The sequence below is a fragment of the Falco cherrug genome, chromosome 7 (assembly GCF_023634085.1).
Source record: "Falco cherrug isolate bFalChe1 chromosome 7, bFalChe1.pri, whole genome shotgun sequence".
Taxonomy (NCBI): domain Eukaryota; kingdom Metazoa; phylum Chordata; class Aves; order Falconiformes; family Falconidae; genus Falco; species Falco cherrug.
Genome location: NC_073703.1, coordinates 11,549,386 through 11,564,448, shown reverse-complemented (window position 1 = coordinate 11,564,448; position 15,063 = coordinate 11,549,386). Strand labels below are relative to the sequence as shown.

General features: G+C 48.6%; 1 protein-coding gene across 5 annotated transcripts in view; it reads left to right on the top strand.

Annotated features, from left to right (window-relative positions):
* The window catches only part of NTRK3 (neurotrophic receptor tyrosine kinase 3), a 232,138-nt gene that overhangs the window by 105,923 nt on the left and 111,152 nt on the right, over positions 1–15,063 (top strand). For all 5 annotated transcript variants that reach the window (XR_008733243.1, XR_008733244.1, XM_005436616.3 and 2 more), the window contains exon 12: positions 14,526–14,714. Coding sequence is in view for 3 of the 5 variants with exons in the window: in XM_005436616.3 (XP_005436673.1) it covers positions 14,526–14,714 (189 nt within the window). In the remaining 2 variants the exon portion in view is untranslated. The remainder of the gene's footprint in view (positions 1–14,525; positions 14,715–15,063) is intronic.

Here is a 15,063-nt window from a genome sequence, read left to right as displayed (position 1 = left end):
GTGGCAGGAGGTTGAGCATTTCTAGCTAAGTGCTGGAGGACTTGTGGAGCGGGAAGGTGCTGGGAGGTGCAAGACAAGCTCCTGGCAAGGGCTGTGGCAGAGCTCCCACCCTGAGACTGCCAGCCCAGCGACGGCGGTGACAGGCGATGCGTTTGCTAGCACCTGTATTGAAATGCAAGTGGCGTTCCTTGCTGACCTCTGATGGGAGCCACGTCTACGCCTGTAGCTCACCGGTGAGGAGGGGAGCGTGCTACGCTGTTTAGAAAAGGAAATTTCCCCAAGCCTTGGAGGAATTAATCATTTTATGTGTTGGACTCTTGCCTTCTGACTGATCTATCTGAATTACAGATTAACTGGCAGCATGGGGACAGAGGAAGCCATTTCAATGAATAGCTCTCTAATTTATTAAAGGGGTTGTTTGAGCTGGTGGATCAGCAATGCAGCAAGTTGTCTGAGCAGGGAGTTGTTATCTGTCCCCTTCCTCATCTCCCAGCCTTTTATCCCCTGCTTATTTCATCCCCCCGTTCACAAAACCCGTCTCAGACTTGATGAGGGTCCTAGCAAGGAGGTGGAAACCCCAAACCAGCGATGCCCTTTGCAGATGAGCTGTCAGCTCCCAGAAAGCTTTAATTTCAGAGCCTTTATATAGGAGCCACTTCTGTGACTTTTAAACAAAGCCATCACCTTTATGACCAAAGACTATAAAATTTGGACTCAGGCATGACATCCTGGAAAACACCAGTGTATTGATGTTGCAGCGGGTATTAGTTGAGCCAAAAGGCATCAGTCCCTTTCCAATCAGTTCTGTCTAGAGAACATCAAGGGCTTCCCCCCTACCCTGTGAAGTCTACAAAGGTTTCTTGAAAACCTGCAAAACCTCATTTCTTTAGTGATGTTCACTTTAACAAATGTTGATCCCAGGACTTGCAGCAAAGCTCCACACCTGCAGTACCGTTATTGGTGTGAGCATCATGGGCTGGGGAGCACCAGAGCTGCCCAAAGCCCAGCATCCCTTCCTCTCCCAAATTCTCAGTGTGAAAGAAAAAATGTTTGTTTGTTTGTGGATATTTCTGACATGGAATTGATATTCGAGAAGAGTCTCATAATATTGTGGGAACAGATTCAGGATTTAAACCATTATACAAGTTAAATATGTTTTGATTCTGTGAGCAACACACTATTTATCTTGGGATAGAATAAATCTGAGACTGATATCGCTGCTGGAGATCATCTCAAGGAGGGCTGTGGAGGGGAAAAAACAAAAGAATTGTCTTTCTGAGAGGCACAAGTTTTAAATTTCCGTTGCCTTTGTGCATGGACTAAACCAAACTATGGTTGCAAGGACTTTTTTATTATTTTTTAACCATGTAAGGATTTATGTTTTGGGCTGAAAGTAAGCATCAAAGGTCTGACTTTAAGTTTGGGTCTACAAATTCTCACCCTGAGTGAATGCAGTCGCTTGCTTGCTGGCAGGGACTGGGCACGTGGGGTGTCTGCTGGAAGTGAACCTAGTCCAGTGACATCTGTCACCTCAATGCTTGATGTTTTCACAAAAATTCCATTTAAAGCAAAAAGGTCAGAAGTTGACCAAAAAAGCAACAACTGAAAACTATTTTAGTTTGAAAAATTACAAGCATTATTAATTACTGCATGAGAATCAGATGGTGGTACTGACCAGTTTAGTTTCATGGTCCAAGTAGGATCTTGAAAGAAAACCAAGAGGAAAGACACAGAGCAATGACAAACCATGTGTTGTACCAGGTACTTTACATTTTGTGTGCTCCTTCCAGTTGAAACTGCTGAGCAATGAAGAGAGGGACATTTATTTATATTTTTTAATGCATGATATTTCATTTTAATCTTGACAGAATATTAAACCAAAATAAGGAAGCTTGAAAATTGATGTCCTGTAATGATATCAAAATCCTTCTGTCTTGGGAGTCTCATAAATTGGATATTTGGAGGGGGACGCACAGCTCCCTGGGCTTGAAGGAGCTCCGGTTACCACTGGAAAAAATAAACCTTCTTGGTGCAAGGGTGGGCGGCTGGGCTCTGGGGACAAGGCACTGGTGTCAGCACAAAGTGATGTGGCTGGAAGGTAGCCTCATCAGGCTAATTGATCCGGAGCCTTTGCCTTTCCTGCCAGGGCTGCCTGTCTCCTTACCCATAATCCCCACCCCTTTGATGGCCCGTCAGGAATATGGGACTTGGCCCAGTTTTACATCTATCTAATAACATTATGAAATTGATAGTGACACTTCCATTGGCGCTGATTTCTGTGAGAGATTGGAGCCAGAGGACAAGCAGTTTGTTTTCATGGTGGTTAAGCTTTCCAGGTAGATCAAGATGACCCAAGACTGATCTTGCAGTGGCCAAGGCATGGGAAGGGGAACAGTGGGAGGGGAATGGAGGCAGCTGGTGGACCCGGGCAAGGAGCTAATGAGAAACATGCCCAATGCTTGCCCTCAGTGTGTGATGGTCCTGGCTGGTGGAGAGTGTGTGCTGCTGCCCTGGCTTGTGCTGCTGAGCTGCTGCTGGCAGGGCTTTCTCTCCATGGGTGGTGTTTATTAAGCACAGTTGGGTGCCAGTCTTGGCAAAAGGCAGGAAAACTCTTGGGCAGAAGGGCCGTAGTGGTCCTAGCTGTTGTCTCTGAGACCTTCGGTGGTTCTTGCTGTTTTTTAGTATTTTCTGGCACAGATGCAGGTTACTGCAGCATCACATTCATGGTTCAGATCAGTGATCCAGCAGTGGGTTGGACATGCTGGTGGTGGAGCTGCCAATGGAGCCCTGCACAGAGACATCACTGGTGGCCCCCTTGTGCTATGGGAGCTCCATGCTGAGTGGGTTGGATACCACATCCTAAAGCTTTCACCCAACGCTGGCCACAGTGTTGAAGGCGATGCAGTTGCCACGGGCTTAATGCACACTGTGTGCATGTTCTTCATTGGCTGAATCGCAGGATAAAACTGAGACGTAGCTTAAACCACTTCTGCTTTCCCCTCCATCTTACAGCTGTTCAGCCAAGGTTGGGTTTGAGGTGGGGAAGAGCATCGCCTCGGTGCTGAGCTGGAGTTTGCAGGAGACAGCCCTTTGACGCCTTGCCAGGCAGCCCTTTCCCCAGCCTCACGCTGCATTCACATTCACACGTTCACCCCAGCAAGGCCTCAGGGAAAATGTTTATCAGTTTGTCACAGTCTCGCTCTGCGGTGGGGTGGCAGGGGGCCAGGAGAAAGGATAAAAGCCTTGGGCTGAAGGTAAATTGGAAAAGCAGAAAGGAAATGCATCTGCTCAGTGCTGAGCAGGCAGCCCTGCTCTGGGCTTGGGTTTTTGTGCAGGGTCACTTGGCTTCTGGGTGCTGGATGCTCACAAGGAGGAGAAATGCCACCAGGGCCACATATGAGCCCATGGGTGAATAGAGCCATGGGGTCCTGAGGATGTGGGGAAAGCAGAGGCTGCTACTGCCTTGCCTGTATCCCTGTGTTGATGGGACTGTCCCCGTCGGCATGCTTGACAGCAGACCTGAGCATGCCCGGGTACCCACTGACCCTGAGCAAGCCGCCATCCGCTTGGGAAGGGATGTGAGTGAGCGAGCATCTCCCTTTTAGCAGGTGTTAACGTGACCCAGGGGGTTGCGAGTGCATGTTAGCGATGCTGTTATGCGGATGAGGTGCGTTGCTTTGGGAGACCTCTTGGCACCTCCCGCACAGAGCAGGGGAAGAGCTGTGGTTTGGAACTGCAGATCCTGAAGCTTCGCCCTGGAGGGGCTGAGAGTGAGGAAGCGGCTGCGCACGGGCAGGGTGGGGGGTGTGGAGGTGCTGGGGCCTCCTGTAGACAAGCTGTAGGAAACGCCGCAGTATATAAAGCGCGTCTTGCAAACAGAAGAGATTAGAAAGCTGATATGATGTTATTCCGATTGATTTTGCTGTTGTATTTATACCTGAAGGTAAAGAGCAGACATACTGGAAATCAATCGGCCCTGTGCTCTTCCCCACTCCCTCTGCAGTGCCGTTTGAATGAAATGCTTATATCATTTTTACGGTGTGTCTGTGATAGGGATGAGTGAGCCAAGAGATTAATAGGTGCTGCTGAGGCCTTTACCCAGCCGCTGCCCAGCTCTCGCCTCGTAAAGCCTGTGCCGCTCCAGAGTTCAAGGTGCCCCCGAGGTGACAGCTTGGTGACTTTGGAAAAAACTAAGAGGCAAATCTCTAGTCAACAGGAAGAATGGGGCCAAAATGGTCAACAGTAATAAGCAGAGGATCTGGGACAGGTAGGATGGTGCCCAGCTCTGGCACTGAGTGCAGTGAGATGATGGAGACCTGGGGGAAGAAAATGAGGTTTTGGCTTCAAATGGAGACGATCCCATAAAGAGGGATGGAAATGATGGCCTTGTGCAGGGGAGATAAGGCAACAGGGACTTTGTTTTGATGTCTCATTGAATATCCAGTACCCACCAACACCCCCATCCTGCCCCACCAGCCATTTCTGAGACTTGACTTTAGGGCTGGAGCAGGAGGGCTGCAGGGGGACCATGCAGGGAGTTTGGCCGCACAGAGATGCTGCCTCCCTGGGTGCCTCTGCTCACTTCTGCCTCATCCAGGTGTGCGTTTCTCTGCTCTGGGAGCTGCTGGTGCTGGCTCTGCCATGCTAAGATGCCATCTCAGGAGGTTTGTCTGCAAGGTTGGATGTGTTGGAACTCAGCTGGCTCCTCACGTTCCATAGGGAGAATGCATGCCTAGCAATGGGGAAAACTGGCTTGTGACCACCAAATGGGGGAAGCCAGGTGGTGGGAATGGCGGAAGGTGACTGGGGATGGTCTGAATGCCAGCACCAGCATCACCAGATGAAATGCTATCTTTCTCTGTGCAGCAACAATTGAATAAAATACTTTTCTTCCTTTCCTGTTCTCTGTGCTACTAGGTAGTTGTTTCACCTGACCTTAGTGGTGAAAACCTTTTCCTATTGGCAAACACAGTGGCTTCACAGTATTCATCCTCTGTTATACAGGAGAAAGTGTTAACTTGTTGATACTTAAAGAGTCAGCAGATCCTTGTGTTGCTGAATCTAAAACATTCTGATTACCCCTGTGCCCTGTTTGCTGTCCTTTTCCTGGTTATACGCTTTCTGAGTTGAAGAGGTTTGGTACTGCTGGGCCAGGAGCTTTAAGCCCAGATATAAAAATTCCTGCTTTGCCTTCCTGTGGGTGCTGGCTGGCTTTGCTGTCACACATGGCCCTGGCTTGTCAGATTCCTCCCTTTTTAATTATGAGATTGTCTCGTCATTTTTACTGTAAGCATTTTCTGTTGCTTGTTCTGCTGGATTTATGCAATTGTGCCATCATATGCATTGACTTTATATTTTATATGATTTGATCTTAATGTTTCCATTCCTGAGTGTGAGTGCTTATAGGATTGGTGTCTGATCTCAATAAATAAACTTGGAAAGTGGGGGAAGAAAAGGACATGGGAGGAGCGAGGGAGGTTTGGGGATCCTCTGCCCACAATGAGATTGGAATGATGCTCCATACTGGCACTACCAGGATGACTGGAGGCTGGAATAGGCAAAGGGAAGATGCACAGGGCTGCCAAAGCCCCTCTGCCCTGACACATCCCTTTTTGCAGCAAGAGCTACCTTCTTGCCCTGTGAACACCTGAAAAAATCAGGAGAGAGAATGAAATGTCAGTATTAAAAAGGGAAAGCGGCTTTTGTAAATGGCAGTATTTCAGCAGACTGTTTCATTGGGAAGGCAAGGTGCTGTGAGGATCACCTGTGTAGGGATTGCCCACTGAATGTGGATCTGCCAGCCCTTCTTTATACAATAATGTATCTGCAATTTATAAGAGGGTGGAAGGTGGCAGCAGGGTGGGCAGCCATGTGTCTGACCCGAGTGGTGGTGGGTGCAAGGCCCTCAGGCCTGTCCCTCACTCCCTTTCACCCCAAAGTTCACCTGGATCTTCACCTCCTTGAGATAGTTAGGGCCCCAAACACACCATCTCATTCAGGAGAGGGGAAAATGGATTGTTGCTTGGCCATTTTTTCCTGCCTTTGCTGCTGGAGGGGCTGGAAGCTGAGGATTTGGAGTAGACCCCTTTGAGAGCTCAAATTTACATTCTCAGAGTCTTCATCTGCCTGCATAGCTGAAAGATGTGACGACTTATATGTTCTGTTTCCTCAAAAAGTTGATGGGGGAGACTGTGCCCCATGGGGCATGGCACAGGAGGGGTGGGCACCTTTGCAGGCTCCGCAGCTGGCCACGGCATGGTTTGGGCCAGAGCTGTGCTGTATGGGCTGGCCTCTGCAGTGATACCCTCCAGCTCCCATGGTGTGTTGTAGGATTTGTACAAGGATGCAGGGATAACCTGCTGTGGGAAAAGCTGCTTGGACCTGGTTGAAGTGGTGGTGACAAAGCAAACGTACTGGACAAAGCTGGAATTAGGAGCTCTCCAGTTAAAGCCCAGTGTTTTGTGTGAGTGAGGGGTCTGCTGTGGCTCAGGGGAAGAGGCGCCATGTGATGGGCCGTCCTCTGGTTTGGATTGGGGACCCTGAGGATGAGGAGAAGTGGCTGCTTCCCATTGCAGGAGGGCCGGGGATGGGCTGGAGCCCACGGCAGTCTGGCTCCAAGCAGGTCCTGTGTAGGCACCGAGCACTGACTTGGCCGCGTGCCCACATCTGCCAATAAAAATTAACAAATTGATTTCCTTTTGTTTGCCTGACAGGACGAGGCTCTCTTTATGAGACAGTAAATGCAATCTCGCTCTGAGCATGGCTAGATTTTTAATTGTATTTGTTGTGCTTTCGCTTACTGTTTTATGAGTTTCAGTTCCCTTCCTTGCTGGTGCAGAGATCAGCCCGGAGGGATGGTTTGATTTCAGCTCCAGCAAAAGGTTTGGATTTTTGTAAACTTTTTTTATTTGTTTGTTTTCCTGATAAGCTGAAGTTTGGGGGTTAGTTTTCTATCTGCATTAAAAATAAGCAGGTATGTGTGTACGTATAGCTCAGAGTTGTAAAGCTAGGCTGAGAGATCTGGCCTTGGAATTACCTACTTGCCAGTCGGTGATGTGGCCCTTTGAAGAACAGCATTTAAGATTAAGATCAGGGAAATAATGGAAGCGTCAACAGAGGTTTAAAGTCAGAGGAAGAGGGGATTTTATATATAATATATATTGGAGTTTAATGAGGTCTGCTTCAGTGCTTGCTATACAATGTATGGTGACCCACTTTACTAGGAGAGCATTTTTTTTTTCTAGTTATGGGTCATATACAGTTCTTAATTAAGTAGGTTAATTATATGGCTCCTTTTTATTACACAGACAAACGTGGATGGTACAATTAGCTCTTGCAGTGATTGTTCTTGATGAAAAAATGGTGTTCTGAGCAACAGCTCCCAGAGCCATGGGTGGTGAGGGAAGGATTGCCCTGCAGCACTCGTCACATCACACTCTGCTTCAGCAGACTCGGGTTCTGTCCTCAGCATGTGGCCTGGGATGTGGACGGCGCTGTCCTTTCCGAAACCATGTTGGAGAGACCATAACCCCATCCCTGTCCAGTGCTGCACCCACAGTGCCTCAGATGCTGCCCCAATGCGGTCAGCAGCGCTGGTGATGTCCCTGCTTGGAGTTTCTTTGGAAGCATCAAAAAGAGAAGAGTGCTCCTTGCAGAGGGCTGTTTGGATGCATGTGAAAAGTGCTGCAGCCTGGGAGGGCTCTGAGCAGCGTCAGGCCCTGTAGCTAAGCTGTCCTTGAAAGAAGTTTCTTTAACCTTTCCCTTCCCAGCTCAGCAGTGGCTGAGCCCCTGCAGCATCCCTGGGTTATCTGTTCCAGTGCTCAGCCATCCATACTGCTAGGCATTAGGGGAAACATTCAAACCCTAATCTCCCTCAGTGCAATTTAAACCTATTATTTCTTGTTTTATCCCCAGTGGACATGGAGAACAGCTATTACATTTCTCTTTGCTGCAACCTTTTACATATTTGAAGGCTGTTATCACGTGTCTTTTCAGTCTTCTCCTCTCCACACAAAGCATAATTCTTTCAGTTTTCCCTTGGAGGTCATGTTTCCTACACCTTCAATCATTTTTGTTGCTTTGGAGAGGTTACTGTGATAGCAAGCTGGAATTTTTGTTGTTTCTTCACCTGTCTGCTTTGGGGCATTCATTATGTTATGGATGTCTGTGAAGTGACCATTACCTTCTCTAATCTGTGGTTATTTATGAAGTACCCTATATTCCTGAGCCTACATTTTATCAGAAAGTATAGCTCTTAGCCTTGATAAATAATTTACCATTATGATATGATCATGCAAACAGGGGCTCCCTAAGCTATTTATTATTATTTGCTTTATTTTTCTTAAGTTACAAGTTGTCCATATAACACTGTGAATGAACCAGGCGATTCAAGACATGGACTAAAAGGTATGTCCTAGTTCACAGAGCTTCCAGAAGAACAAGGAGGTGAAGGAAAACACCAAGACAAACTCCAGTTTAGCCACAGGAAAGAGTGCCAAGTAGAGAACGATAGCAGATTTTCTGAAAAGCAGAGACTTTGGGGCAATCTGGAAGAGTATTTGCTCAATATTTGCAGAGATGATAATATCGGGATGAATGCAAGGCAAGAAGAGTTGGAACATTGCTGGGATGGGTGGAACATAGCCTAACTGGGAGGCTGGGGAAGAAAAAGAGGGTGGAGGTGAGGCCAGGAACAGTGGTGTTTGAACGAGGCGTGCGTCTTGGGAAAGAGGAGTTGGCTGTAAAGGAGCTGTGGGAGGGAAGGGAGAACAGCATTCTCCTTGTGATGTTTCCCAAAGCAACGTTTTCAAGCTGCCTCGCTGCTCTTTGGTTAACATCAGATTCATGTTGATCCTCATTTTCTGGTTGTGGTGGCTGACTCTCCCATGGTTGTTGCAAAGGGGCAGGTTGGCAGTGGCTGTAATGCTGGGCTGGAGCAGGGGCCGACCGCCTCTTCACCAAGGGGTAGTAGTCCTGGGCAGCCCTAGTATCTCCCCAGCCTTTCCCCACAGCTCTGTGGCTCCACTGCTGCTGACGTTGCTTCCCTGGCAGGAACACTGCATGGGCTTAGCATGGAGAACAGCTGAACTCTGTCCTTGCAGACAGTGTGCATGCTGCTGGCCGATGAGGCTCCTGCTTGGGTGGGAGGAGAGCCATCAAAAGCCTTTCAGAATATAGATGTAACATGTCTGATGTTCAGAACGTATGAAGGCTTCTTGAAGTATCAACAAATAGACTCCTTTTCTAGTTAATATCCACTTGTCCGTAACACAGACTGAGCTATTCACAGAAACAGCTAGTGCATCACTGTTCAGGTTTTAAGTATCAGGGGAGCTCCAAAATGTTTTAGATTGTGTTTTAAGATCATAGGATGATATATCAGGAATTACCCCAGGCTACCCTTGACTATTACTCTGCATTTTTGCAGTACAAAACTGGCTCCTTCTCTGTGTCCCTCTGCCTTTTTCTCTGTCAAGTGGAAGGTAAACCTAAATCTTAAAATCTGTACTCTCTTTTTCATTTTACTCCATTTTTCCCTTTAACCTTACCAGGAAAATGTTCTGCTGAAGCCGGTGAGAGTTCTTCCAAATAAAGCCATTCATCAGCATTATACATCAGAAAACTCAACCTCTTTACCTACTTAACAGCAAAAAAAATATGCTATTGCCAAGATAGATTTAAAAAGTTGAAGCTGCGGTAGCTGCTTTATTTCCAGGAGTTACTAATGGCAGTATGTATTTTGAGTGTCAGAGCTATAAAAGTGATCAGTGACTGCTTCATATCGATAATGTTTTTGAAGTTTGTGTCAGGCTTGTGCAGTGAGTCCAGCACTTGTCTGAGTCTCTGAGGGGCAACAGCGTGGCCATGTGCTTAGAGGGAACTGGATCTCAGCTGTGACCAGCCAGAAGAGATAGGAACGAAAGAATGAAAGTGATAAAGAGCCATGACTGTGTTGTAGGAGATAATGTTGTCCAGATTTCTACACTTCTCCCCTCATAAAAAAAAAGAGTTAAGAGCAGAAATTTGGAGAAGTCCTCAGCTGTAAAGTATCTGTAATCCAATTATATCCTGTGGAGGACATTGGGATGAGTCTGCTAAATGGTGTGTTATAGTCAGTGCCAGCTGAGTGCCTATCATCTTCAGAAACATTTCTGAAAACTTGAAAGCTAGTGCATTGCGTCCATCAGATGTGTTCCTTAGGACTCTTGAGAATGTGATTTATTTTGATTTTTTTTCAGGACCTGGAAATACAGTCGTAGAATCACAGAATGATTTAGGTTGGAAAAGACCTTTAAGATCATAGAGTCCAACTGTTAACCCAGCACTGCCAAGTCCATCACTAAACCATGTCCCTAAGTGCCACACCTACACTTTTTTAAACACCTCCAGGGATGGTGACTCATCCACCTCCCTGGGCAGCCTGTCCCAGTGCTTGACAACCCCTTCAGTGAAGAAATTTTTCCTAATCCCCAATCTAAGCCTCCCCCGGCACAATTTGAGGCCATTTCTTCTTGTCTTATCACTTGTGACCTGGGAGAAGAGACCGACCCCCCTCGCTGCAGCCCCTTGTAGCAGCTGTGGGGAGCGATAAGGTCCCCCCTGAGCCCCCTCCTCTCCAGGCTGACCCCCCCCAGCCCCCCCAGCCGCTCCCCATGGTTCTTGTGCCCCAGCCCCTTCCCCAGCCCCTGCCCGGCTCTGGACACGCTGCAGCCCCTCAGTGTCCCCCCTGCAGTGAGGGCCCAGCGCTGACCCCAGGATTCGAGGGGCGGCCGCACCAGTGCCCAGCGCAGGGGGACGGTCACTGCCCCGGCCCCGCTGGCCACGCTGTGTCTGACACAAGCCGGGTGCTGCTGGCCTCCTTGGCCACCCGGGCACACGGGGGGCTCATGCCCAGCCGGCCCAGGCTGCAGCGCTGTGTGGGGCTGGTGTGACCCAAGTCAGGCAGTAAACTGTCCCTAGATTATTGCAAGGGTAGAATCTACTTCATGTGCTGTACTCTCCCTGTGGTGGCAGGACTGTAACTGTCTTGGCAGTTCTTGAGGTTTCCCACTTTTGCAGAAATGGGTAGGGGTAGAGATTATCATGGAGCATCAGTTTGGCTCTGAAGCTTCTGAGAGTTGGTGTATATTGTAAATGGCTCATCTTGGTAGCATTGACTTCAGCTGGATGACTAAGAGGTAAAGTTCATTCACAGGACTCTGTTGGCGAATGAGATTGCAACTGTGGATCAGCTGAGATATGGTTACTTCTTACCCTATAGGTCTTGGACAGGTTTGGATTATGAAACTGGGGATAATGCATGTAGAAAGTCCTCCTAAGAAGTGAGCTGCAGAAAAAAACCTGTGGTGTGTAAAGAAGGTGACACTGGATCTGTTCATTGGCAAGGAAATTGCCATCAGACCATTGGGTAGTAGATGCTGGCTGTACTTAGTTTCACAAGTATCTGACCTCCTTGAGCATGCCCTACTGTTTTAGATGTAGCCATGTCCTAACCTGCCTGTGCCAGCAGGACACTGCCCTGATCTGTGTTCCTTAAGCATGAGGAAGTGCTGTGCAAGCAGGAACAGCAAGGGTTAAGTGCTAGCAGGGCTCTGTGAGCCCCCGAGGGGTATGTCCCTAGCAGGGTCTGTGCCAACCTGACCTCTGTCCCATAGCTCATTCTGAAACCAACTATCTCCCTCCAGTACTAATGCTGTAGGAGATGTCCTCTTTGCTCCCTGTCACAAAGGTGCGATTTCTGCTCTCAAAGCAGGGGAGAATTAAGACTTACCTTCATATAATTCACTAGAGAGGCCTTTCACATGCCACTGCCTGATTAGGTACCTTCCTTTGAAGCAACACCTCAGCCACTTAGGGAAAGTGATAAGCCTTCAACAGCCTCTCCCACTGCTCCACTGCAAGGGAGATCTTCCTGGTATCTCCTCACATTATCTGCACCAGTCTATACCAGCTGATATTTTTATGACTTGTTTTGTGAACTGCACCTTGAAATGCAGAGTTCTCCCCTTCCCACTGCAGCTGGGCTGGCCAGCGGTGCACGGTATGGCTGAGGGAATGTGCACGCCATGCATAACACAATCCTCCTGGTTCGCATGCAAAGAATTGACAACACAAAAGAACAAAAGTCATTCAAACCAAAATTGCCTGTTTGCTTTTTGTGTTTGGAGAAATATAGCGTGCATAGTCCCAACAGAGGCATCTTGCGGCAAGAGCTGCATTTTGCCTCTGCATCTCAAAAGCTGGAAGTCATGTGGGCCTGGGGAGCAAAGGAAAAAAAGGCCAGAACCTGCCAGAAGGAATTCACAATGAAAGGAGACTTTTTTTTCCTTGTGACTAAAACACCTGTCGTGGCTGCCAGGACTCTGCTAATTACACAATAACTTTATTATATCCCACTTGGAAGAACAAACAATACTCAAAGCTCCAAAAACGAGCAGCCTTTATAATGCAGGCAGAATGACTGCATGGAGCTGATGTTCACCCTGTCCTCCCAGAAGCTCGGGAGAGTAAAATGGTTCGAAGACTCCCCTCTTTGTTGCTAGTGCTACATAATAAAGTAATTGTGCAATTAGAAGCAGATTACTGATGGGAGAGAGGAATTTTCTATGTGATGCAGGTAAAAGGCTGGTGCCTCTGAATAGGTTTGAAGCCTCAGTGCAGCGTCTCCGCTCATTTTTGCTTGAGCTTCTGGTAGCCCCTGGTAGCATCCAGACAGGAGAAAAGCAGCATCTCTAGTTGAGTGTGGATTTTTTTGTCCCCATGTGAATATGCAAGGGAGGTTCTCGTGGAAGGTTGCAGTGCTGTCCCCACATTGCCCAGCTCCTCAGGATCCTGTGTTTACATAGCACGAATGGCTGCAGCATGGATTAGAGGGTTTCACTTCATGATGGAGGTGTTTGTGATGTTGGTTTGCTGGTTGGGCCTCGGGATGGTAGAGAATACATGGAAGTGGGGAATAATGTATTAAGGCCTGATGTCCCCTGAGGTTTCCAGCCTTGGCTGGAAAGCAAAGGCTGAAGTTAGAAGGTCTAAAAATAAAATTAAGCATAAGCTGAAAATTGGGGTACAGCTGAGTATTGTGAAGTATGTGTGGGAAGCAGGCCTTGGCTCTCAGGTATGGATGCTCTTTCCTTCATCACTTCTCGTTACCTATGGGAACAAGCCTGCCATTGGTTAGGGCAAGATAAGAGCATTGATGCCTTTGCGTGCAGGCACTTGAGTGTTAAGGAGCCGTAGCTGGAGCAGGAGGCTGAAGAAGCCGGAGTGTGGCTGCTGGCTGGTCATCTGCAGAAGGGAGAATGATGTGGGTGCATTTGAACGTGCTGGTGTTTTGGGGACCTTCTCCATGGAGGTAGACCAGAATGCGTAAATGGGTGCTGCGGGACTTGGGAAGGCATGTGGACTGTGCTGAGGCTCCTTACTCATGGAGCAGCAACTTCAGGACTTTGCATGGGGGTCAGCGCAGAGGGACCACTTTCAGCTCTCAGTCTACTGGGGAATGGTGACAGGTCCTGTGAGCAAGCAGCAGATGGGGAGTTGGGAGTTAAGAAGTAGTTGAGATGGTGGCAGATGAATTAGAGGAGACAAGGAAGAAGGAATCTTCTGGGTTTGTTGCAGCTCAGCCTAAAGGTTGTGGCACCGCCTTCTCCATATCTTGTTGGAGTGTCTCCTCTCTGCCATCCTTGGGTGCCTGTGACCTCTAAGGTGTGCCAGCGTGGCAGAGGGGTCCTCCCATGGGAAACCGCCTCTGTGCTCTTGCTCTAGTGAACTCAGTTAATGAACACTAGAGAGTCTGTGGAGGGATAGGAGGTTTCCTTCGCTCCCATCTTGGGGGTCTGATTACTTTGCCTCATTTCCTTGTCTGTCTAATGGTACTGTGACCTTTTTTGGGGTCAGGAGGTTAAGGGGGAGATGTTGCCTTTTGTTGTGGTAATGGGGGGCAGCATGACCTGAGCACTATCTACTCCAGTCTATTGTAGGTCCCTGTAGGTATCGGTCTGACTGAAGGGTTCTGCGTAGGTGAATCTGGAGGAGGGAGAACAAGATGGGAAACATACTGGGCGAGAGAAATGGTGTGAAAGTGGGTTTGGGTGAAATAGATCTTCTTTACAGGTGATGTTTCTCCAGTCTAAGCACAGTTATGTATTCTGCCAAGCTCGTGACGCCAGGGTATACAGGCACCACAGTGACTGATCTATCTTGTGACAGCTCTAAGAGAGGACTTTGTGTAGGATTCACTTGTAACGTGGTCTCACCTGTAGCTACCTTAACCCCGGCAGGATTGTTAGCCTGGTAGCCCAAACCCAGTAAGGAAAATTTCAGGTGTTTTCCCTGCCCTGCCTCCAGTGCCTGGAGAAACTAGCCCTGGGGATGGGACAGCTGCCAGGAGTGCTAGGACAGGTGTCCTGTCCAAGGGCTGGTGGTGATCCACTGCTGACCTGCAGTGATCTGTATTCGCACGGTCAGCAGGTCTCGCGGGTCCCCTTTCTCCTGTTGTGCCTGACAGATGTGCATGGTGTTTGCAGGTCCTGTGGCAGTGATCAGCGGAGAGGAGGATTCAGCCAGTCCCCTCCACCACATCAACCACGGTATCACAACACCCTCGTCCCTGGATGCTGGCCCGGACACGGTGGTGATCGGCATGACCCGCATTCCCGTCATTGAGAACCCTCAGTACTTCCGACAAGGTCACAACTGCCACAAGCCAGACACGTGTGAGTGCCCGATCCGGTCGGAGCCCCCTGCGAGGATCAGGGGATGGGCTTGGGGGGTGGGCAAAGGAGGACGAGGAGCAAGAGGTTAAGGGGATGAGAAAGAGGAAAAAGAGGTTTTTGAAGGGAGTGGGTCTTGGTATGGTCCAGAAACCAAAGTGAATCTCAGGTCTCAGAAATCACAACATACATGTAGGTGCTTCCAGAGAAGACTTTCCACTCTCACCTTCACCTCCCTTCACCCTCCCGCCGCCACCCGCCAGTCACCTTCCCCCCCTTGCCTGAAAGTGCCATTCAAAGCCAGGCTCTGCCTTGTTGGCTCCAAGCATGAAGTCCCAGGGGTGAGTGAGAG